Source organism: Culex pipiens, chromosome 3 (genome assembly GCF_016801865.2).
Source record: "Culex pipiens pallens isolate TS chromosome 3, TS_CPP_V2, whole genome shotgun sequence".
NCBI classification, from domain to species: Eukaryota; Metazoa; Arthropoda; class Insecta; order Diptera; family Culicidae; genus Culex; species Culex pipiens.
Window position 1 is genome coordinate 146,188,556 of NC_068939.1, and position 24,162 is coordinate 146,212,717.

The window sequence follows — 24,162 nt, forward strand, 5'->3', positions numbered from 1 at the left end:
GCTGGATTAATAACTTTATTCGATTACATAGGTGTGAGATAAGTTAGTTTTTTGTGTGATAATATTGACCCATTAAACCATAACCGTTGATAAATATTGTAATGAGATTAGTGTTATATCATTGTAAGCAATATCATATTAATCATCTTTAATTCAAAGCCGTCGACGACAGCACCGCCACACCCCGCTCGTAGAAACTGTGCGGATCCTGTCCGGGCGCGACCGTCATGTCGACCGTAAACAGCAACTCCGTGCGGGTCGAGTTCAGATACACCGGCAGCGTCAGCTTCGTTGGCCGTGCACCCTCCGCATCAATGCGGGTCCACTTGAGCAGCGTCAGCGGCAGCTCGGTCATGATGGCCGACGTCAGCAGCAGCTGGTTGTTCTTGCACTGGGCACCCTGCAACTTCAGCCCGGATATACCGAAGCTGCTGTCCTTCAGGTTGTCGAACCCGTCCGAGCCGTTCTCGGTGATGGTCACGTTCAGGGTGAGTTCCTCGAGTGACCAGCTGTTTGCCTGGGCTACGCACTGGCGCGTGGCCGTAATGTACGCCTCCGGGTTGAAAAGTCCGCCCAGCCACACGGGGAAACTCTGCAGTTCCTTGGCGCCAGCTTGCGAAACCAGCGTGGACACCTTTTGCAGCTGTTGGACACGCTGGCTAAAGTCCGTGACCCACTGGATGACCGTGCAACCGACAGGAACGGTGTAACGTCTCCAGCCGGCTGGTAGAATTCCTCGGACCAACTCGCTGAGCATCGTACGATGGTAGTTGGTTTGCTTCTTCTCGCCCTGGCAGATGAAGACGACGTCCTGCAGATCACTGACCACGGTTTGCAGCAGCTTGGCTCCGGAAGAGACTTCGCGTTCAAAGTAGCGGTAGAGTGGATCCTTGATGTTCTCCACGGTACGACGCAGCGTGGCCAGTTGCTTCGGCAGCAGTTCCAGCCAGGTCAGCGCACTGTTGTGCAGCGTCTTCATCCACGAGGGACGTCCATCTTCCTGGCGGGTCTGCACCGCGTCGAGGCTTTCGTCGTTGCTGTACGCAAGCTCGTCGTCGTCCTCCAGCTGCTGCATCTTCAACAGCTTGCTAATCAGATCGGTTCCGCGCGTGGTGAGCAGCACCTTTTCGGCGTTGTTCGGCAGCCCAAGCCATGACGGTGTCTGGCGATCGGCCAGCGCTTCGATCCACTTCAGGAAGTGGTCTCGCCGTGTTCCGTCCGGCATCGTGATGTGCCGTTGGCCGTTTGGACCGCCGGCAACTCCGTCCACGTTTGCCACCAGGGCAAACTCCGCTTCGAAGCTGTGCGCGGTGAAGAGCTTTGAAAGGAAGGAAGAGAGCAGCCGTTGATCAAAGTCGTTGTCGATCTTGCCACCGTAGATGCTTTGGGAAAGTAGGGTTACTAGCGCGTCCCACGGGACCTTCTCCGGGGGAAGATTTGTGCGACCCATGGCGGTAGCGTCGATCCAGGTGTCCAGCGTATCACAGGCAACGCGCAGGTCGGACTCGTTGAACTCGTACTTTTTAGCCCATCCCAGTGGGACGTAGCGAAGACGTTCCTGCACGATGGCATGGAACCACGAAAGAAGGAAGTAGAGTCGGGCGCGTTCGCTCGGGGGTTTCATCATGCGCGCAGCCGGTACGGTCGAGAACGTACGCAGCAAGTTGGCGCGAATGCCTGGCGGTGGTTCGTACACGAAGATACGACCGGCACGCAGCAGATTGACCGGAACTTTCGGGTTGATTTCCATCGTGAGGAACAGCCGGAAGCCGGAGTGGGGCTGCAGCGAGTGCAGTTTCTTCTCGAGTTGGACGAGCCATTGCGGGGCCAGGTGGACGTTCTTGAGCAGCACCCAGCGTCCGGTTTTGCACGCCATGTTGATGGCCCGTTCGGCTTGGTTGAAACCTTCGGCGGATCCGATGGCGATGCTGGAGATTTGCTTGTTCAGTTCGGCGGCCAGGTCGTCAACGCGTGACGAAGCGTCGTAACCGGTGACGGAGCAGAGCAGCGCCGGCGTGTTGCTTGCGATTTCCTTCTCCACACAGGCGGTAAAGTCGAGCTCCTTTTCGGCGTTGGGCATGAAGTGCTCTCCTAGTACGGTGGATACAAACAGATGGGCCGCGGCGATGACGCGATCCGGTCGGAATGCCTGGATCAACAGCAGCTGATGCATCGAGGATGAGACCGGCGACAGGGCTTTGGATTCGTCCCACAGTTGGGGCACGTTCTGTTCGGGTGATCCCTGCTGCAGCCAGGCGGACAGTTCTGGCATGGATTGGATCTTGTCGAGAAGTTTGCGGAAGATTGGTAAGCGGTTTGCGAGGCGCGTAACCGATTCCAGCTGTTCGGCGCTAACTCCGTCCACGTGGTGAGCAGACGAAACCAGTCCTTCCTTGTTGCGCAGGAAGAAGCTAAACTCTTGATCGAGGTTCGCTTCGTTGGTTCCCTTGAGATGGATTCGACACAGCAAGATGGCAAACGTAAGCCGGTCAGCGTGCAGCATTCCGCGAGCAACGCGATCGTAACAGACCGTGTACAGATCGGAGGTGATGATCGACAGTCGTGCCGTGTGGTCGGTTTTGCCGTCCAGTTTCGGGTTGTTGTGCAGCACGGTACTGAAGATGTCCAGGAACATCTTCAGCGAGTACTGGTACAGGAAGTGGACCTGGTTCAAGCTGTCCATGGTGAAGTAAATGTTGCTGCACGCTTGGGACAGTGAGAGATACTGTTGCGAAACAGTTTCGATCTCTCCGATGACCTTGTCGGTTTCCTCGACCTTCTGACCGATGTCGGCCGCTTCCTTCTTGAGCGTTTCCAGCGTGGTGATGACGGAGTCGTCGTCCAAAATCTTGCCCTTGGCGTCGTTCAGCGCCTGCAGCAGACTCTTTTCCAGCTGACGCAACCGCAGATGGAACTCACCCTGCAGCTTCAGCAGATCCGACCGCTTCTCGTCAATGTCGGGGCGTTCGGCCTTCAGCACCTGGTTCAAGCACTGCGATTGCAGCGAGCTTCTCGTCACGGTAAAGTTGACGAACGTGACACGAGAGCAGATGTCCGGTGGGAACTCAACGGTCGGGTCTCGCGTCGACAGGAAGATTACGAAGGACGGGGACAGATCGATGTCCTGGTCGCCGAGGGTTATTAGCACACGGCCACCGGTACGGCGCAACTCACGGTTGAGAACCGGGTTCAGGATCGGATCGTAGTTCTCGACGTCTTGCACGAGCAGTGGATTACCGAACCGGAGTGCCGACTCGAGATTCTTACGGAACGAATCGTCCAGGAAGCTGGTCTTAGTGATCTTTTTGTCCTTGAACTCGTTCATGATGAACTCGGTGGCTTGTCCGGACGGGTCGATAATCAACGGGTACCGGTTGAAGCGCTTCAGCATAATCGCGTTCTCCGTGCAAAGATCGTCAGTTGGCAGGGCGTTCGCTTGCCAGCGCAAACGCTCGTCCGGATTGGACAGATACTCGGTGCGGGCAATGTCCGCCCGGAACTGGATGTTGGCGGCTTGCAGGTGCTGGCACCAGGTCGAGAACAGGTTGCTACGGTAGTGCTGGTCAAAGTAACCGCCGTACGCGATGAAGGCCGCCGACAGCAGCACGTCTCCGATGATGGTGGACATCTGCGAGCGGAACGTCTCACTGGTGGCCTCCCAGCGCTCCCGCTCGATGACCAAACTCTTGAGCAGGGCAATCGACCGATCGACCTTGGCCTGGACGTTCTCCAGATCCGTCTTGATGGCCTGGGCTTGCGAAATTAGCTGCGCGTACTCTTCCTTGTACGAGGCGATACTCTGCTCGAGCTGCGTGATCAACTCCTTGACTTCCTGGCCGTGCTTGATGTTGGTGTCGGCACGACGCTCCAGCGAGTCCAACTCATCGCGCAGCGGTTCCACGCGCTTCAACATGTCCGCGTACTCGACCTACAAACATAGAAAAAGGTTATTTCTTGAGAATAAGATCAAGGTAAGATTCGATCAGTACCTGAGCAATGGCCCACTTGACCATGGGACCGCACGCCATCGAGGCGCGGTTGACCTTCTCAAAGTTGTAGTCCGGATTGCTCAGGTAGCGGGACTTCATCTTCTCGCGGACATCGTCACTAGATTAAAGAGAGTTAACATCAGAACGGGTCACAGGACACTTGGTACGCTATCAAGCAACGCGGGTTAGTTCGCAACGTTAACTACAAAGTGTTAGGACACGCAAAGCTACCGCAACCAGCATGCATTCAAAGCTTTTTACAGGTCGTCTATTGGGAAGGGGCAGCGAAACTCTTCAAAGGTTTGCTAAACTAACGGGGACGAAGAAGACTTTGAAGGTTCAGAGCTACTTCAAACGGGAAAGGTGGTGCAACTAGAGCACAACAAAGGAAGATAAAACCAACCAAACTAGTGTAGAAGAAAAATAAGAAGAGTGGAAACAACATGCTTACGTTATGTCTTCGGTACTGAAATTAGACACAATCGAATTGATAAAGTTCTCCCGCATGATGACGGCCCGGATCGACTTCCAGTCGGACGCGTTCTCGCCGAGCAGCAAACAGATGGACTCCAGCGCCAGCTTGACGACGGCCGGCGGATTCGCCATCGAGCGCACCTCGACCAGGTGCTGCTTCTTGATCGATTTGACCGCTGTTTTTTTTGTTGGTGTTGTTTTAGTAGGTTTGGGTTGGATATAAATATTGTTTTTTTTTGTTTGTGGTGCGGTGATGGTTAGCAAACAAGGTGTGTGAGCAGATCGAACAGATAATTTTGTTGTTGGTTTAAAACAGTGGTGATTGTTGGATGTTAGGCGTGGTGAGGTGACGACAATGATAAAGAAAGAGAGAAAGAAAAATCGGATCGTTTAGTTTTGATGATGCCAGCCAACATGACGAAACAATGATTGGATAAATATTTTGTTGAGTAATAAATAATTTCACATTAGTAGCGAGCAATTCCACATAAACTTCATCAACACCTCAAATTTGCTCCAATTTGCTCTCTGAGAATTTCTCTCTTGCTCACTGTCTTGCCTTGTAAAATAAAATGAGAAATTCTCTTGGAAATGTTCAAGATAAGCACCAACTTATGAAAAAAGTAAAAAAAAGTAAAAGTAAGTAAAAAAATATAGACTTTCTCAGTTATACCTAAGTCAGAATCGAAAAAATTACTTAGGTCAATTATTTCCAAAAAAAATAGCGGAACTCGGAAGAATAGAAGGAGACAACAGAAACGAAAATGCGTTTTTGACATTTGTTACCGCGTTGATTTATTGTAATATGTTTTGAAGAAAAATATCAAATGCTTATTTGAACAAACCTTTAAATAATTTAGTATTCTATATAATAATATTCAAATTCTACAATTGTCTCATAAGATAAGGCCGAATCTCAAAATTCAGAATCTTTAAGGGCCGAAATTTATCGTCGGATTTTGTTTCTTTCTCAAAATTAAGTGAAACAGAGGGAAAAGCTATAAAAGAAATCTGGCAAAAAAAATGCAAATTTAAAAATTTTAATATTCAAAAATATAAATATTGAAAACTTCAAATTTGAGATTTCAAAAATTCGAAAAATTGAAAAATTCGAAAACTAAATAGATCAGAAATTTAGAAATTCAAAAATTAGAAAAACGAAAAAATCAGAAATTTCCAAATTTAGAAATAAAAAATAAAGAATTCAGCATTTAATTTTTTTTAAATCGGAAATGCAAAATAATTTATTGTAAAATTTTGGAATAAAAAATGTCGAAAATTTTAGAACTATAAAGATTAAATTTCTGTAATTCTAAAATTGAAAAATTGAAAAAAAAAAACAATACTTAAATCTGAAATTCCAAAAACCAAAAAATTGACACATTCAAAAATTAAGAAGCTAAAAAACTTCAAAATAAAAAAAAAAAGAAACTAAATAATTTCAAATTAAAAAAAAATAAGAAGCTAAAAAATTTCAAGATTAAAGAAAACAATCAAAATTTAAAGAATACAAAAATATAAAAATTACAAATTTAAAAATCAAATTTCAAATAATAAATAATTTTAAAATTATAGAAGCTTCAAACAATTTTGATTTCAGAAATTCGAAAATTGAGAAATTCAATAACAGTTACTCAAATAACAATTTTGGAAGTCAAAAATGCAAATGTTCGAAAGATTTTTTCAAATCAGAAATCAAAAATTTAAGAACTCAATATTTTGATATTTTTATGTTTTTTGTTTCGTTTTGATATTTTTTTTTGAATTAAAAAATTAATAATTAAAAAAATCAGGAATTAACAAAATATTCGAAAATTGAAGAACTGAAAAGAATAAAATTCAGGAATTCTCTAAAATCCCAAGTTGTAAAATTCAACTATTCTAACTTCAAAATAAAATACTTCACATTCCCTAATTTAAAAAATCAAATATTGACAAATTGAAAAATTAAGAAGCTTAAAAAACTACAAATTCAAAAAAGGAAAACGTCAAATTGCAAAATTTTATAATTTTGGAATTAAACAAGAAGGCTTTTTAGTCTGAAATTTGCATCAGATTTGCTATCTCTTTCTAGCAAAAGTTTTTCGTCAGGCGACTTCTAGCTGGTTGTTTTTGGCTGATCGTCCGATATGTCAGCAAACATATTTCGCGGGGCTCGGTTATTGTTTGCATCAGGGCACTGTGACGAGGAGGTCGTAATTTTTGGGTTAAATTATATATTTTTTTCACTGGTCCAAGAAAGCCTTAATCAAAAATACAAATATCTTAAAAAATTCAAGAATTAAAATAATGAAAAATCTGAAAATCAAAACTTTAGTCGCAAAATTTCAAAATTAAAAAATTAAAAAAAAAACAACTAAAAATTCTACAATTAAAAAATTATTGATTTCAAAATAAAAAAAATGAAGCTCAAAAATTATAATTATAATTGATTAAAAAAATACAAAAATTATAAAATTGAATTTCTGATTGAAAAATTCGTAAATCTGGGGATTTTATTTTTATTATTATTTTTTGAATGTGTGCTCCAAATGGTCGAAAATTACCTGGTTTTATATAATTTAGGATAGTGCAAATGTGGTAGAATTTAAAATTTCTAAATTTTTTAAAAGAATTGAATTGGAAGAATTGAAATATTAAATTTATATTTTTGAATATACTTTTTATATTTTGAAATTATGATTTTTTTTTTGGGCGGTTACGCAAAGAAAGGGAATAGGAAAGTTGCGCCTTGACTGCGTTTCTTCCGAGCTCCGTACTTAGCTTTAATCGATTTGAGGTGAAATGTGACCCACATGGAATTGCTCCCCTTGTTTATGTTGTACGAGATTAGCACCCTTCCCGGCGGGGAATTAGAGGATTAATTTCGTACACGGTCCTCATTCCGCATTCGAGTGCCAAAAGTTATCACATTATATAATGGTTGGTTTCTGGTTTGTTTGTTTGTTTCACATCACTTGAAGCGGACACGGCTCTCTGGTTTTAGTTGTTCCAGCATTATTAGCGAAGGTTATTATTATCGTATACACATATCCGAAGGTACTAGGTTTGTAGAGATTCTGCGAACGATAATTACGTAAGTTGGGACGTGTCAAACTTGACGATCGACGTGATGAAACTATCTTTGACCAGTATTCCCCGGATGGCCTTCCAGTCGCCGCCGCGATCGTCCTCGCCGAGCAGCAGACAGACCGACTCCAGCGCCAGCTTTACGGGCGCCGGCGGATTGGCCATCGTGCGCACTTCGGCCAGCTGCTTCTTCTTAATATTGCTAACGGCTAACGTGTGTGTGTGTGTTTCAAAATGCATTTTTTTTAAATTTCAAACCCTGCGAAAAAAAGGCGAACCATAGAAGAGCAAACTTACCCGCTTGAGCGTCGATGACGGCCGGTTCGACCTGGGCCAGATCGGCCATCACGTCCTTGCGCTTCTCCTCGATCTTGATCGTTTGCTCGGCCAGCTGCTGCTGGATCTCCTGCGACTGGACCTTCTTCTTCTCGGCCTCCTGCTGATCCTTGAACATCTGCTTCAGCTTGGCGTTCGCCGCCTCGTTCTTGGAGTGCAGCTCCTGGGACTTGACCGCGAGGGATTTCTGCATCTCTTCAACCTGAAATGAGCGCTTGATGAAGAATTCCCTTCAAAGCCAGAGTTTAAAGATGACCCAACCTGCTCGACGGTTTCGGCAATCTTGTTGAGACCGACGTTCAGATGCAGCTGCTGCTCTTCCAGGTCGCTGCGCTTCTCCGAGTACAGCTTCACAAAGTGATGGATAAAGTCCAGATAGTGACGTGGGGTGATGGCCATCGTGCGGCCTCCGCGCTTCGCCAGTCGGCCGTTCGCCTTGTGCAGCGTCTGGTGCACGTACACGCACCCGTTGATGACGGCATCCCGGTGAGAGGGCGTGTTGTTGATGAGCGGACAAGCGGCGGGGAAAAAGTCCGGCGCCGACCAGGTTGGTTTGTCCAGGTCGACACGGGTGGTGAACTCTTTGCCCACCTGGAACAGGGCCGAGTCGGACCAATCGCCGAACCAGTTGAGCACGCAACGATTGAACAGGGCGGGGGAGGTCGCGGCACGATCCTTCAGGCCGTCCGTCGATGGGTTCATCGTGAAGACGACGTGCAGATTGCGCATGACCTGTTGCGTGAACCACTTGTACAGCTCGTCGCTGGAATCCAGCATGAGTCCCTCGCGTTGAGCTCCTTCCTTGCACTGGGTCATCAGAGTGGTGTACTCGTCTCCTTCGAACAGACCGGGCACTTCTCCGTTGGCCAGCAGCGTGTTCATGCGTTCCAGGAAGCCCGAGTCCAGCACGTTCGATTCGTCCAGAATGAAGGCGATCTTTTCGTCCTTGCAACCCGATCGACGCAGCACACAACGCAGGTCTTCGTCAAAGTCTTCGCTGGTGTACTTGTTGTGTACCTTGATCTGGAAGATCGACAGCCCGTTCATCCAGGCGACGAAACGGGACAGCGTGGTCTTGCCCGCACCGGACACTCCAATCAGCAGCAAGTGGCCCTGCGGTTGACGGAAGATACGATCGATACGCAGCACGTGCTCGAGCACTTCGTCAAACAGCACCAGCGGAACGTCCAGCTCTTCCTCGTAAAACACCTTCAACCGCGCCTTGACGTAGTCCCGCAGCTCGGCCCGGTTGACCGGCATGTAGTCCTTCGACAGCCAGTTGCTGTACAGAATTGGCCGCTCGAGTGCCTTCTCGCGATCCACGCTGGGGAAGTGCTTCATTGCGACCAGGTCGATGTTTTCGTTGGTCCAGCGACGTTCGGATTCCTCAACCAATCGATCCTGGAACAGACGAAGGGCTTCGTGGGCCCACAGCCGCACCAGTCCTTCGACGGCGAGGTTGTCCAGCGGACGAATAGCTTCACAGATACCGCGCACCCAGCGGGTCATCTCACGCGGCGAGTAAACGTAGTGCGGCTGCATGTCCTGGGTGAAGCGATCCTGCGACGACAGATAGAACTCGACCATTGCGTTGGTTAGGGGTTCGGCGTACCCGCGAAGGCTCGGCATCAGACGCAGCATAGCTCGGCTGAAGGTGCCGTAGATCTGCTTGAGCGACGTCTCTCCCGGGTAGTCGACGTAGATGATGGGGACGTGGCGCAGGAAGCGATGGGACAGTGGTTTACGGCCCGGGTCCGTCGGCGGGTTACAAGCTCCGACAAACTGGATGCGTTCGAGCGAAACCCAAGACTGATCTCCGGCACGGTAGAAGCCCTTGTGTTCCACCAGTTGACGCAGGAACGAAATGACACGCTGCGTTCCGTACGAGTCCATGTCGGGCAAGTTGATTTCGTCGCAGAACAGGACGAGCCACTTGCCCAGTTGAACCGGCGCCAGCACCACTCCGTTCGGAGTCTTGCGATACTCGCAGTAGTGGTCGAAAGTTTTCAACAGCAGCTCCGGAGTGGTAGCGGACGAGAAATTCAATCCGACCACCTCCATATCGGGCAGGGCACGAAGGGCCGAGAACAGGGTCATGGTCTTACCGGAACCGGGCGGACCGCACAGTACCAGTGGTTTGTGCTCCGCCAGCCACGTGTACAGCAGCGACTCGTGGCGAACGGTGTCCAGTGTGGGCACGACCACGTCCGGGGCGGCCACCTTGTGCGTTTCAACTTCGATGACCGGCACCTTGTTGGACCACGGCACCCAATCGCCTTGGATGTTGACTTCGTAGTCGATGATGGGACTTCCGCTTTGAGCTGGCAGCGTGACAGTCGTGACACTGCGCAAAAAGTCTCCCAGGTCGGAGCGAACCTTCAGCTTGGCGTCACCGGCAAACGACCACAGCAGCGAGTAGATCAACAACTTCGGGATGTACTGCTCGAGCTGCTCTGGAGGAACGGGGAAGTCCGGGTGTTGCTGGTTGAAGTTGAGCACGTTACGAGCTCCCTGGTTCAGCATCGAGAACAACGAGCTGAGCGCACGCAGTCGGGTAAAGTCCATAATGTGCTCCTGACCCATGGCGTACTCCAAGCAACGAACAACCAATCCGTCCGACGTAAAGTACGGCTGCAGAAGGGACGCGATTTCGCGCTGAGTTTGCAGCGCCGGCGTCAACTCGTCCTCCTTGTCGCTGGCCTTCGACGTAGTGAAGCTTTCCTCTTCGCCATCCTCGAGCGGAATGTTCTTGATGCGTGCCATGTAGTTTTCAAAGATCATCTCCGTCGACAGGACATCCTCCGAGAACCAGACCATACCGCAACGGGACACCGTGGCCAGCGTGGCGTACTTCAAGTCCTGCACCTCGAACATGATGCGCACATTCGGCGGTAGCGACAAACGCTCTCCGTTGGGCAGCGTCAGCAGCTTGTTGTCGTCCAGCACCGAGTTCAAATTCTCAACCCACTCGGGATCTACGTCCCCGTCGAAGATGATCCACTGCCGCTTGTTGATCTCACCGCGCACGTTATCGATGATCTTACGCAGAATGTGCGTGAACAAACCGTCGGTCCACTCGCGCGTGTTTGGATCCAACACACCGTACAGCGCCTCCTTCGAGATGGCCTTGGGGTCAATTACGTGCGCAACTCCCTCGGTGCCCTCGAAACGCTCCAGCGATTTGAGCAACACTCGCCAAGCCGTAGATTTACCGGATCCGGACGGACCCACCATCATGAGACCGTGGTTGAGGTTGGAGATTTGGTACAGTTGCAGCACCTGGAGGTAGACACGGAACCCGGTTAGAATAACCAACAGAGGGAAGTTGTAAGCGCAGATAAGGCGAACACAAAAGCAAAAAGCGATTTTCGACACCGGAACTCACTTTGTCCACCCAAGTTTCGCCAAATCCCTTCGAGTTAGTGTGTTAGAAAGAGAAATGTGTTAGTGTTAATGAGGGTCGCTTGGTCCCACAGCCGGGAACACGCTCAACTCACCTTCTCCATCCAGGCGCCGCCCTGTTCCTCTCCTTCGCCGCACACCAAAAACTCCTCGGCGCAAACCTTGCGGATCTCGTCCTTGAGGCCCTTCATCTCGGCCCGGGTGTAACCGACGTTCGGGAAGACGTCACTCAGCAGCGAGAAGAGGAGCGGGATGTCTTCGGCGACCAGTTTCGGCACCATCGTCTCACACACGGACTGGATGAGGATTTCCTGCTCGGGCAGGTTCTCGGCGATCGACGCTTCGTCGATGTTTTCTTCGCCGCGTTGCTTCATGAGTTCCTTGATGCGCATGATGCGGTCACGCTTGACGTTACCGGCGGACACCAGCACGGATTTGAGCGCACGCAGCCCAAAGTCGTAGTGGGATTGGTTGGACAGCTGTTCGTCGCAGAGCTTGAAGAAGGGTACGATCTTGCAGGCGAGCTTTTCGGCCGTGCGGAAGCCTTGACTGAACAGCATTACTTCGGCAATCAGTTGACGGTCTGGCGTTGTCATCGCAAGGGAGCGGAACAGTTTCTTGAGATTGTCGGGCAGGTTGGAACGACCGGCGTAGCCAGGGTTCATCGTGATGAAGATTGCCATGTCGGTCGAGACGCGCACCTGCTTGCCGACCAGCTCCACCGTGATGCTTTGGGCGTCCTTGAGACTGTCCTGCAGAGACTTGAGCGCCTCCTGGATGGTTTGGATCTGCTGCGAGACGGCCGACAGCATGCGTTCCTCGAGCCGGTTGAACTCGTCGAAGCAGCCCCAAGCGCCGACCTGGCACAAGCCAACAAAGATACGGCCCATGGCCTGGAAGTCGAACGTTTCGTCGCAGTTGAACACGAGCACAAACCGGCCCAGCTGATTACCAAGGGCCTTTACCGATTCCGTTTTACCAGTACCGGCCGGACCGAAAGGTGATCCACCAAGCCGTGCTTCGAGCGCTTGTGTCATCGTCAGGTAGCAGCGATCGGTCAGCGGCGTCTGCACGAGTCGATCCTGCACGCCCAGATATTCAAAGCCATAGTAGAACCGGGCGTTGGCCATGTGGATGGTCAGCTGCTGCAGCACTTCCGTTTGGCGCGGATCAAAGTAGAACCGCATCTCGCACAGCCAGTGGAAGGACTTTGGATTGCTCACTCCGTGGGCGATCAGGCGTCGCGTAACGGTACGCTTGTGGACAAACTCGTTGATCAGATGTTCCAGCTTCTTACGGCGCAGCGCCGGCTGTTCCTGCAGGACGGAATCCGCCAACACGTTCAGCGTAGCTTCGACCGTGCTCAAAACGCGATTCAGCGGAGATTTGTTGCTTGGGCTATCGGTGGCCTGCTGAAGAGCAGCTTCCACATCTTCGGACCACAGAATCTGCGCCGCAAGCACAACGATCTGCGCCTGATATTTGTCGCACCACTCCATGTACTTTTGCGGGTCGATTTCGTCCTTGAACTGCTTAATGTCCTGCACAGCCTGGGCCAGGTACGAGGCCAGCGTGAACCGCATTTCCTTCTCCACCAGCGTCAGCCACTCGTTGATCTTCGGGTGATCGATCGTCGAAACCGGCTTAATGAACTTCACCTCTTCGCCTTCGCGCGACGCGATACCCAAAATGACGGTGTTGTCTTCGTTCAGCAGAATGGAAGCAACTCCGGCAAACATCTTTTTAAAGTGCTTCTGCAGCCGGGCGACGTTCTTGCTGTTGCCGATAATCTCCAGCAAATCTTCGTCTCCGACAAAGTAGAACCGCGGGAACGACGTACGCTCACGCTCCAGGTACTCTCCGAGTGCTTTCTGGATCTTGCCGAGCAGATCGGCTAGCCGTTCGAGCGATCGCTGGACGGCGGGGATGTTCAGCACGTCCATAACCTTGGGCGATTTGGCGACCTTTTTCATGAGGCCCAAAAACTCCGAGCTGATGCTCTGGAAGCGGGACGTTTCGACTGGGAGCAGCGTCTTGATGTCGGCACTTCCGGAAAAGATGCCCTCCAGATAGACCCAGCGGCGCTGCACGTCGATCCAAACGTCAAACAGTGAGTTGATGCGGTTCAGCTTTTCCTCCCAGGTGAGCGCTTCCTCCTCGAACACCTTGTAGTACGGGGACAGCTTCATGGCGGCAACCGAGTTGATGTGCTCCTTGACCTTGTTGAACAGATCGTCCCAACCGCGGATGATGCGACACTTGTTCTGGTAGTTGATCAGATCCAGCTCGTAGTTTTGCCAGCTTTCGCGAACCTGCTTCAAGAACTCCTCCAGCGCCATTTCACCCTGGGCGACCAGGATGATGTCCTTCACGATGGACTCGTTCTTGAGTAGATTAACGTCCCAAACTTGACCCAGGGTCAAATCGGAAAGCACCCAGCTGACGCGCAGTTGCTTCGTGAGCTGCTTCCAGTGACGTTCCTTGAGGGCGTCCGACTTGAGCTCGACAATCATCATGTTCACCTTGATGTAGCTTTGAATGAGCTTCTTCACGTACTCGTAGCTTTCGTACATACGCAGACGGGCGGGAAGTTCCTTCAGCTGGTTCATCATTGCCTCGAGCGATTGACGCAGCTTGCGTGGCTGCACCGACAGCCATGGCTTCTCGCGGGTCTCATCGATCTGGGTCCAGATCTTGGACAGCTCGCTCCAAACTCCGCGCAGGTCTTGCAGTTCTTCCAGCACCACCGACATGCGTTCGGTGCTGTTGTTCGGAATGGCCGACTCTTGCAGCTCCAGTGCTTCCTTGGCCTTGGCCACGTTGTCACGTTCTTCTTTGAGGCGGGAGAACTTGGTCTCGAAGATGTGCAACTGCTGGAGAGCGTCGTCCGGCCGGGTGCGTCCTCCGGTTGGTTTGTTCTTTTCCCAGTCGTTCAAAAAGTCGACGGTTCGCGACTCGACGGCCTTGTCTTCGGCCACGATCTTGGCCTGCAGGCTGGCGACCTGCGTTTGGATGGCCGAGTCCTTGCGCTTCATGATCTCGTTGAAGGCCGACCATTCGCCCTCGATGTTGTCCACGTGCAGCCAGTTGTTGGGGAACTGGAAGCGCTGCCGCTCGAGAATACGCTGGGCTTCGCGGTACACCTCGACCTGTTTGTCCCAGACGAGCATTTCCTTCTTGAGCGATTGGACGTACGTGATGAAACAGACCGCGTCCGAAGTGCTGGCCGCTTCGATGCTCTGCTGCTCCAGATCGCTACGGCTCTTGGAGACCTTGGTGTGGAAGGTGCTCATCTCGTTGCCGAGCAGTTGGCCAAACTTGCTCAGGGCCTCCTTGTGCCACGAGTCGTACTTGAGTGTGACCTTGGCCTGCACCTTGGCGTAATCGATGACGATCGGTCCGTACGCGCGGCGCGTGTCCGACGTATCGAACGTGGTACGCGACTTTTTGATGTCGTTCAAGCACTTGATCCACAGGTTGATGTCCTCGCCGAGGCGACCGTACAGCGTGTCCGCTTGCAGATCCCACAGGCTCTGGTAGCGCAGCCATTCGTCGACGTAGTTGCGAACCTCGGAGATTTGGTTCTCGATCGCTCCGTACGAACCTTCCAGCGGGTCTGAACCTCCGGGGAGTTTGGTGAGCAGATTGCGGTACGTCTGCGAAACGGGCTTGTCCAGTCCGACCTGGTAGCGGGAACTCTGCAGGCGCGTTTGCGACGTTACAATCGCTTCCCAGGCGAACAGTTGCTGCATGATTTGGAAGCGTGCCTCCTCGATCGACGGGTACAGATACATCTGCTGGTTGGTGATGCGAATCTCGTGAATCGCGCGTTGAATCTGCGGATCGCCACCGGGCTTGATGGTCGGCTGCGCCGGAGCGTCCGTATCCATGGACAGATCAACCTCCTTTTTGTTTCCGGTGAGGGCATCGGTCCACGCTTGAATTCCGGCCTGCAGCCGCGCCGCCAGCTTCTTCTCCACTTCCTCGTCCAGCCGGGCGACCCACACGTGCAGGTTCGAGTACTGCTTCAGCGACAAATCGTCGACGGCGTGCTGGATCTTGGATAGGATGTCCGCGAAGGTAGCTGCGCTGTACGGGCACGTTTCGAGCGAACGCACGTCCACATCCAGCTGCTCCTCGACCACGAGCAAATCTTCGACCTTTTCCTGGAACGAGGTCACGTTCTCCGAGAGACGTTGCACGTACGGGTCCAGCTTGTAGCTCTCCCAGACGAGGGCGATTCCCTCGGAGACCAGTGCGAGCACCTCCTTGCGCAGGCCGGCCACCAGCGGGATGATCGAGGCGCGATCTTCAATCTGAGGGGGGAGAAAGGTGCATTAGTAATTGCTCGTAATGGTAAGGACGGTTTCTTTATAAATTGAAAAAAACTTGAGAAGCGAGAAACATCGAACAGATCGTGCAAAATGATCGAATCCGGACAGCGGCGGACAAGCGGAAGCGCGGCAACTGCGAGGGACGCTTCTGTGTTTGTAATTGGTGTGTTCAGGATGGGGGGGTGCATCTTTCCAAGACATATCGCGCAGTTGGATTTGACGTGGAAGGACGGGCGAATTTGGACAATTTTTGTATGATTTTTAGTTTGACTCTAAAATAAAATATGAAACATTGAAGAAGAGCACGTAAGCAACTAATAGTACAGCATTTGTTTGAGTTTTTTGAAATAAGCAAGCAATAAAAAGCATAATCATCGCTTGGTAAACAAAATTGAAGCAGCTGCAAATGTCGTTGAATTGAGAGTAGGTAGCCAACGCAAGAGACCAACAAAAAAAAACAACCAAAAATAGTTCTATATAACGAACAAAACAAAAAATTAAATAAAAACGAGAAGTCTTCTACAAATTCGCAATTTTTTTTCGCGATTTTCAAGTTTTCGTTTGTTTTTATTTGGATGAAACTTTGTCCATGCATTCCTTATGTCAAAAGAAGTCATCTATACAGTATCTCACTCTCTATACAATGTTGGGGGCTGGTTTTAAAGAATGGGTACGTAAATGTATGAAAATCTGTTTATTGAGAGGGGATTTTCGGATCGATTTGGTGTCTTCGGAAAGGTTGTAGGTTTTGATTATGACTTTTTGGAAAAAATAGGTCCAGGGAAAAATATTTCCGATTTTTTATTTGTCTTTTTAAACGTTAAAAATACCAAAATACGTATTTCTTAATTTTCGAAATTTTGTGATGGGTTCTTGGGGACTAAAAAAGACATATTTTAAGCATTTTTTTTTAAATATCGAAAATATAATAATCAGAATCTTGAGTTATATACCTTTTAGGAATATATTTTCGATTTTTTACGGTTTTGAGTATAAAAAAGTAATTCTTGAAAGAAAGGCATCATTAAAAACATGTTTGAAAGCAAGGGTCCTGATTGCTCAAAATCAACCACTCCATTCGCGAGCACAAATAGCAGGAGACGCGATACTGCCCTGATGTATTCCTACCGTTTGTCACTTTAACAACATTCGCACCCGAACACTCTCTTTTCTACTCTTCTCTCTCTCTGATCGGTTCAGTCTCCGAACGGTTCAGACTAGAGGTGGGCAAAAAAAGAGCGAGCCGCTCAAAGAGCCGGTTCTATGAAAAGAGTGAACGAACCGTGGCTCACAAAAAAGAACCGCGGTTCTTTTTTATACTCCGGTATAAGATGGCATGATTTTTGTTGTGAATATAATTTATTGAATTTCTGAAAAAAAAAAATATTATAAAACTGAATTGAATTGAAAAGGCATTTTCAAATATTTCAAAGCTTATAAAAATTAATCCCAAAAATAAATGATTTTTAAATCAAAACAAAATACTTTCATTGTACAACTGATTGTACATTATAGTTTTAACGGAATACAAATTTGAGCATTTTAAATTGCAGAATTTGTAAAATATTACAAAAAATCTACTGAATAGTTAAGAGATTTTGGAAAATATATATCCTTTTGTCCGATTAAACTTAAGTGTTTATAGAAAAGAGATCATACCAAGACCTATGGTTTTGGAGGGCATCTTCTCGTTTTAATTTTTATTTTTTGCCAATCAAATAATTTATAAAAGTCCAATGTAAAATAACTTATAAAATCACACGATTCTTTAAAAAAAAACCAACCTTTCATCCAAATTTTGAAAAAGAGCGAAAGAACCGTTCAAAAGAGCGGCTCTTTTTAATGAGCGAACGAAAATGACCGGCTCCAAAAAAAGAGCGATTTTGCCCACCTCTAGTTCAGACAGGCCGATCGTCTCCGATCACTCTGAACTGAAAACATTTTTTCTCTGATGCGCTGCGTTATACTCATTGATTTGGGTTGCTTAGAATCAATGTTATCAATTAAATTGTGCATTTATTTTGATTTCATAACATTATAGACACCATTCAAATAAACTTCCACCAAGAAAAAATCAAATTGATGACAAACTGAGGGTGTGAAGACAAAAAGACTGCCGCGCTGGCATTTTGTGAGAGTGGCTCTTCGCTGAGCATGGTAGTGTGTGAGTGTCGTCGAGCGACGGAGTCGGCAAATATTTTCACGATTTATTTGTTCGCTGAGTGAACAGTTCGGGCCACTCGCTGGCTGCTTGCGAGACTCATTCGCTCATGAATGCTAGCGGGTTGGAATAGGCGATGGATAGGCGATGAGTGAGTGGTTTCTGTTCATTGAACTGAAAATCAGGACCCTTGTTTGAAAGCTCGTGGACTATTTATTGGATATTCAATGTTTTTTTTTTTTTTTTTTTTTTTTTTTTTTTTTTTTTTTTTTTTTTTTTTTTTTTTTTTTTTGAGAGGGTGATCCAGCCGCACATCGTTGATGTTGAAACCTCTCAACTGGGCCCTCGTCCTGTCACGTCCGTCAGTAGTCTTGTCGTACATTACAACTAGAAACAGATCTGCCAATGAATTAGTACACTTCGACCAAATAAACACTGACGCTGTATGGATCTGACTCTAGAATAAATGCACAGTTGTGTGTTATTCATAAGTCCAAAATGTTCAATTATTCATATAACTCCAAATATTCATTTGCGGATAACTACTTAATTTGAATTTAATACAAGATTTAAAGTAACCTATCCGAAAGCTACTCTTATCTCAAATCCCCGACATTTTAATTAATAGCCAAAAAATCTAGAACGTTTCTTTTAAAACCTGTCTGGCTTCTTTAAAAAAAACAAAAACAAAAAAATAGATTAACAGTTCATATTTTACAAGTCGTGAATTGAAAAAGAGACGACCATTTGATCGTCAGAATTCCAGTAGATCCTCGATTCGCAACAATGATCGATACAATCATAATCCGACAACCGTTAGTTCAACAGATCAACGAATTTGGTCCGATATCATTTCACTATTGATTGATCGAGACTCTACGGAAATTTTGACAAATCAGAATGGTTTTTATGCTACTTGAATGAAAATCACCGATTCTGATAGAATTACTAAATTCACTATTACTAATTTTGTCACTAAATAACTAAAGGCAAAATATAAAAAGTTGATATTTATAGTTAAAATCCTAAATTCTACAAAAACTAAATTTTTAAAAACCCGCATCCTAACCTGACACCTACATTAAGATAGGGAAAAATCACATATGTAGCGATTCATTGTACAAATGTGATATTTCCACTATCGGAGAACCTCCTGGTCTCGATGACAGCTTACCGGCCATCGATTAAGCCCTGAGACTGCGTCAAAGTGGGTTCTCGTAGCATGAAGTGGTGTCACATGGAAAAAAAATGAAAATGCTTCAGCAATATACTGAAAACTTCGATTTTAATTCCACATCGGATCAAATCATACTCCTTGCCAAACAAGCATCAAACCTATGATACTCATTATGACAAAGCCCAGGGACTATTTATTGGATATTCAATGTTAAAAATTTAAACTTTAGCGAAATTTTCTGATCTCTTCAATTAAAATAAATTTAAAATCAGGATTAACTTTTGAAAAGGTCTACAAACAGAAAATTTTCTCTCTTTCATATTTAAGGCCAATTTTTTTTTTAATAATTGTATAAAGGATCGGAAAATGTAAATGTGTAGCATTAAAAATCGAACTAATTTAGCTAATTCTAGTTTCCGCGGTACCTGTCGCAAAAAATTTGAAATTCTTTTAATGATTTTATAATTATGAAATTTTTTAAAAAATTAAAATTTAAAAAAAATAAAAGTTTCAAAGATTTTAAGAATTTTAAAAAGTTCCTAAACATTTTAAAAATTTCAAAAATTTTAAAAATTACAAAATTATGAAAATTTCAATAATTTTAATAATTTCAATAATTTTAAAAATTTAAAAAATTTAAAAAATACCAAAATATTTTAAAATTTAAAAATAATCAAAAAATTTAAAAACATTAAAAATTTCAAAAGTTCATTTTGTTTAAAAAAAAAACAAAAAACTTTTAAAAAATTGAATTTAAAAAAAAAATGAAAAAAATTAAAGATTTCAAAAATTAAAAACATTTTGGAAATTTCAAAAACTTCAAAATTTTTAAAAATAAAAAAAAAACAAAAAAAAAATATTTTTTTAGAATTTTAAAAGTTTTAAAAGTTCTTAAAAAATAACCATAAAAATTTTCAAAAATTTCAAAATTTTAAGAGTTTTAAAAAAATATAAATTTTTTTTTTAAATATTCAAAATTTTCAATTTTAAAAATTAGCCCAATAAAATTTTAAAATTTCAAAAAAAAAATCTAAAATTTCAAAAAAATAAAAAACTTAAAAAAAACATTTTTTTTAATTAAAAAAATAAAAATTTAAAAAAAAAAATTTAAGAGCTTGAAATAATTATTGATTTTAAAGGTAAACGAGGACAAAAAATAAAAAAAATAACCTTTTTTTGCTTCCGCGGTGGGTTTGTTTCGGTGGCAAATTTGCTACCCTAGTGGTGGGGATGACGAAGGTTTTTCAAGGTGGCAAATTTTTGAGAATAATTTCTAAATTATTCTCAAAAAACTTATTAAAAATTAAAAATGAAGAAACTTTAACTAACATTTTATCAATTTTTTTTTTGGAATTAAAGTTTCAGTCAGTCAACAGAAAAAAACATTTTTTGTTTTCCGCGTACCTTTGTTTCTCTGGAATGTCCTAATCAAAACCTACAAGTTTGCCGAAGACACCAAATCGATCAGAAAATCCCTTTGAATTTCATACATTTACATTAATCATTTTGTATTACCAGCCCTCAAAAAATGTAAGGAGACTTGTATGGACAAACATGGTCAAAGTTTCATCTCAATCAATAACTGCCGTTCTACGCATAATTGTCCCATGTTCTAAAAAGTGCAACTGAGAAAAACACGATTGATTTTTTTCGACCGTTTTTTTGTGTTTCTACGCATAATTGTCCCATGGGATCCTATTTACCCTATAAGTCCCTTATCATCCCAGTTAGCAGTTGATCACTCTTATTAGTAATCCTCTTGCTATACAATAGGTGAACAAGACACAATAATTCGTAAAACTAATGATTTCGTGAACGAAAATACTTGGTGAGGCAATTATGCGTAGAAGTTCAATGATGGGACAAACAGACTTGTTGTTGTTTTTGATGAGTTTCCGAACAAAGTACTGGATTTTATGAGTTTTTCTTAAAGTGTACCTCAAATTAAACTTAAAAATGTCAAAAAGTCAGAATCGATCAAAAATTACATGGGACAGTTATGCGTAGAACGGCAGATAAATACAAACAAAAGTCGATTTGCGAAATTGTAGAAAACCTCTCTGAGTCAAAGAACGAAGCGAACCAATTCTGCGGGAAAGTAATACAAATAAAAAAAGAAGAGTAAACTAAGTTTGCTAACGTAGCTAATTCTACCTTGAATACTGAATTTTGTGCTACACTCCTATTTGTTAGCTGCATGGGAAAACAATATTGTTGTAAAATACGTTTGTTTCAAAACTGTACTCTCTGTGGGACATTTTGTTTGTGTGATTGTGTTGCACTGAGAGAAAGAAGTGTTCTGGATGATGTTCAACATTATACTATGTGAGTGATGAGCAACATTTCGTGTAGAAGCAGAAGGAGGACTTGCTTACCTTTTCCAGCGTACGCTCGTACGTTCTGACGCTCTCGATGAGCGAAATCGCAAACGGGTACAGCTGGTTGGCCTGGTGCGCCTTGTTGACGATGGCCAGCGGCACGCGGAAGCCCAGACTCTTCAGGTTGCGCACCTCCTTGTACAGGGTGATGATCTCGGGCAGGAAGTTGACGCGCAGTTTCAGCGTGTTGCCGCGGCCGGTCCGGGAACGGGTCGATTCGATCAGGAAGATTCGACCGGTGATGCCGGTGTTGCGCTCCTGGACCTTGCGGGCCCACTCCTGAAACACCTCGGCGGTCGAGAGCTTGGCGCGGAAGCTGTCGCCGTCGGCTTTCAGCTTTTGGCCGTCAATGTGCGACTCCCAGCCCTTGCCCAGGACGTCTTCGACGCGCTTGAGATACATCGTGAGTTGGTTGTCGATCTGGCGCGCCCAGATGATGGAGCCGGCCACCGGGGGAAGATCGCGAACGACCGAGAGGCGGCAGTCCTTGCTCTGGGGGTATTGAACCTGGAAGAGAGACGTTGGTTTTAGTGACGCTCGCCCAAACGATTCCACGCGATCTTACCTTGAACTTTTCGTGCAGTGCCTCGATGTCGTCCTTGACGCGTTGGATCAGCTGCGTCTGGTACTCGCGGATGGCGCCCCGGATGTGGGGCCGCACGAACAGCGCATTGAAGCGCGAGAAGATACGGAACATCTCGTTGGCGTTCTTGGCCGTGCCCAGCTGGTCGCGCAGGTGAGCCGTGATGCGCGTCTCGACCCGGTCAATGCGCTCCTCGTACCGCTTGATGGCGGCGTCCCACGCTTCGGAGCCCTCCTTCGAGATGTCCAGACACTCGATCTCCTTGACGTTTTCGTACGCCAGGTTGACCTCCTCGATGGCGTTCGCGTCGGCGCTGTCCAGACTGTATGGTTGCTTGGGGTCGGTTCCGTTGCCGGCGTCGCTGCTGCCGGCCGGTTGACGGGCGGGACGCAGCACGCGCACGATCACCGTGCGCAGCTGTTCGTGCTGGCGCCGGAACTTGCGCATGTGCTCCATGCGCTGCTGCAGCTTCTTGTGGGCCGGAGCGATGCGCCACACCATCTTGATGTGCTCGTCGCGCTTCTTCTTGACGATGTCCCGCAAGATGCCCTGCAGCTTGTCGTACTCGTCGTCCCAGCAGCTAAACACCTCGAAGCACTGGTTCATGACGCGCTCGAACTCGTCAAACGGAATGTGCATCAAACGGCGCGTTCCCAGCACCTTCAGCAGTTGCTGGCTAAGATCGCGCGAAATCGCTTCGATCAGACGGAGACAGCGTTGGATCGGGTACTTGGTGCTACGAATCTTGCGCAGATGGTTGAAGATGGATTGAACGGCCTGGCGAATCTTGTCCAGCTCGGTAGCCGACAGTAAATCGTTGATCGGGAAGTCCTTCATCAGCGGGTTGTAATCGGCGACCATGGCCAGGGTTTGCTTCAGTCCGGTGTCGGTATCAAAGGAGACAGTTGCGTGGAATCGTTTGCCATGTTTCAGAATGTTCAGCGTCAGGGCGACCTCCGGAGATTCGCGCTTTTCCTGGATACGATGCAGCGCGCGCTCCAAGTTCAACCAGAAGGAAATCTCCTGCAGCGCCGTGCCCGAAGACGGATCACGGTCCAGCTTGGTCACCTTCTGGATCTCCTTGATCCACCGGTTCACTCCGTTCTGCAGCGTGTTCAAAAACGTCGAATCCTCCACACGATCGCCAAAGTCCGTAATCTTAGCCTTGCGGCCCTCGTCCGCGCACTTCTTCACCACCTGAATAACCGTCGAGTTGATGTTGAGCGTCACCTCCGGGATGTCGATGTTCTGCTGCAGGTGCAACAGTCCCATCTCCAGCTCCGCAAGCTTCTTCTCCACCGACGGGGCCATCTTGTCCCCGTCGCGATCAGCCCGGCCCGACTCCTTGACGTAACTCTTGAAGTACGGCGCCAGTGTCTTGCTGATGAACGAGTGCAGCGTCTCGTACGGCGAACCTTCGGAAAAGTTGATCAGCCGCAGCTGCGAGTGGATCGACTTGTCCGCCTCGATGACGGCACCGCGCTTGATGCACACCAGCGACGCCATCCGTTGGTTCGTAAAGTGGACATCGTTGCTGATGTAGTACTCGGTGTACTTTTCCTCCTTTTCGGTTTCCTCGTTTTCGTCATCTGGAAATGAATTCAAATTAAAATTAACGATTCAGCGCAGTGAAGCGAAAACAAAGTGAAATAAAAACAAAAACAACTCGCAGCAGCCTGCTTGTCGTTGTCGTTTTTCGATTCTTCACTTTCCACCTTCATTCTTCCTATTTCTCTCCAATTCCCATCCCCACCCCCCACCCACTTTCATCGACATCCCCCAATCGAAAGAGACCGAAGAAAAAGTGATGACTCAGCGCCCCCCCAGAATCAACGGCCGCCATCTTGGCACTCTCACCCACCCTTAAAGCAGGACCGCTGGATGTACAGGGCCTGCGTTTGCGGGTCTGCTAGAAACTTCCGGATGCACTCCTGGTTGTCCGGCTCGTCCAGCGCGGCGTTCAACGGCACCGGCACGACGTCCTCCTCCGGCAGCAGGATCGTCACCGCCTTCCGGATGTAGTTGGTGAAGCCGTCGTAGTCCATGATGGCCACCGACTCGGCGTCCACCACCACGGACGGCGGCGGATCGCTGCCCATGCTGCTGCCGACGGTCGCCTCCAGCGAGTCTCCCATTGCTCGGGCGGGAGATTACGCGACAGAAAACCTAAACTTTTTCCTCAAATTAATTTGCACAATCAATAACGGGATACGGGGAGCGAAAAACTGCGACACGTCTGCACTCGGCAGAAAATTTTTG

At 47.1% G+C, this 24,162-nt stretch overlaps 1 protein-coding gene across 8 annotated transcripts; it reads right to left on the reverse strand.

The window, feature by feature from the left end:
* Positions 1-24,162, reverse strand: LOC120419118 (dynein heavy chain, cytoplasmic). Of its 8 annotated transcripts, none has more exons than XM_039581714.1 (11): positions 23,765-24,162; positions 21,886-23,492; positions 21,318-21,827; positions 21,097-21,135; positions 11,366-15,586; positions 11,254-11,280; positions 8,130-11,147; positions 7,830-8,070; positions 4,441-4,639; positions 3,990-4,107; positions 1-3,928 (listed from the first exon to the last, which is right to left on the reverse strand). In XM_039581714.1, exons 1-11 carry the CDS (start codon positions 24,036-24,038, stop codon positions 149-151), a joined length of 14,034 nt encoding a protein of 4,677 aa, XP_039437648.1. In that variant the 5' UTR covers positions 24,039-24,162; the 3' UTR covers positions 1-148. The 8 variants fall into 8 exon arrangements, with proteins under 8 accessions (XP_039437648.1, XP_039437647.1, XP_039437652.1 ...); XM_039581713.1 differs by lacking the exon at positions 4,441-4,639 and adding an exon at positions 7,540-7,741; XM_039581718.1 differs by lacking the exon at positions 21,097-21,135.